The sequence below is a fragment of the Bison bison genome, unplaced genomic scaffold (assembly GCF_000754665.1).
Source record: "Bison bison bison isolate TAMUID 2011002044 unplaced genomic scaffold, Bison_UMD1.0 scf7180017860567, whole genome shotgun sequence".
Taxonomy (NCBI): domain Eukaryota; kingdom Metazoa; phylum Chordata; class Mammalia; order Artiodactyla; family Bovidae; genus Bison; species Bison bison.
In genome coordinates, this window is record NW_011491139.1 from 1,672 (window position 1) to 2,950 (window position 1,279).

A 1,279-nucleotide genomic window follows, 5' to 3' on the forward strand; every position below is an offset into this window, starting at 1 on the left:
CCTCAAAATTTATGTTCTGATTTGTTTGCATTAGATGAAAATCCATGAAGGGAAAACTGAAACATCTGACGATTATGTCAGCAGATAATAAGACTGATATCTATCCATCAACCTTCATTCTCATCGGCATTCCTGGATTAGAGACTGCTCACATCTGGATCTCCATCCCCTTTTGTGTGATCTATCTTTTGGCCCTACTGGGAAACTGCTCTCTTCTCTTCATTATCAAGACAGATTCTAGCCTCCATGAGCCAATGTACCTCTTCCTTTGCATGCTAGCTCTGGCTGACCTTACTGTGTGCACTACAGCTGTGCCCAAACTTCTCAGCCTCTTCTGGTTCCATGATGGAGAGATTCGCTTTGAAGCCTGCCTCACCCAAGTGTTCCTGATTCACTCTTGCTCCACCATGGAGTCTGGCTTCTTCCTGGCAATGGCTTTTGACCGTTATATAGCCATTTGTAATCCACTGAGACATGCATCTATTCTGACACATTCTACAATTGGGTGCATTGGTCTAGCAATTGTATTCCGGGGCACAGTACTTCTCTTTCCTCACCCTTTCTTGCTACGGTGGCTTCCCTACTGCAGAAATATCATTTCCCATACCTATTGTGAGTTCATGGCCCTCATCAAGATTGCCTGTGCTGAGACCAGAATCCGCAGAGCCTATAGCCTCATTGTTGCCTTTCTTACAGGAGGAGTGGACTTCATATTGATCATTTGTTCTTATGTCCTCATACTCTACACTGTCTTCCATCTCCCATCCAAGGACGCCCGACTCAAGACCTTGGGTACTTGTAGCTCTCATGCCTGTGTGATCTTAGTGTCCTATACTCCAGCCTTCTTCTCTTTCCTTACTCACAGGTTTGGGCACCATGTGGCGCCCCATGTCCACATATTTGTGGCCAACATTTATCTCCTAGTCCCTCCCATGGTGAACCCCATTATCTATGGGGTAAGGACCAAGAAGATACGAGACAGGTTTCTTAAATTTTTCAATTTTTCAAAGTTTCTGAACTAAATCTTTTTTATTCATAAGTAATATCTGAACAAACATTATATTATCTAACTGTGAATGTGTGGTTTCTTCATCAAGAACTTCTTTTAATTGTTTGAGGGCTAAGGTTTTTCTATGGGAAGTAACTTACCCAAAGATGAGTTATTACATTATTGCATCTATGTTGTCATAGTCATTAAGGCAGGTATAGTACCAAGTAAGGCTCTTTGTCAAAATAATAAAATATTGTTTCAAAAATGGAGAATCATATGAGGTAAAAA

General features: G+C 41.5%; 1 protein-coding gene across 1 annotated transcript; it reads left to right on the forward strand.

Moving 5' to 3' along the window:
- Positions 1-44: 44 nt before the first annotated feature.
- On the forward strand, positions 45-1,022 carry LOC104982802 (olfactory receptor 52D1-like). Its single transcript, XM_010832258.1, has one exon. It carries the CDS (start codon positions 45-47, stop codon positions 1,020-1,022), a length of 978 nt encoding a protein of 325 aa, XP_010830560.1.
- Positions 1,023-1,279: the final 257 nt, after the last annotated feature.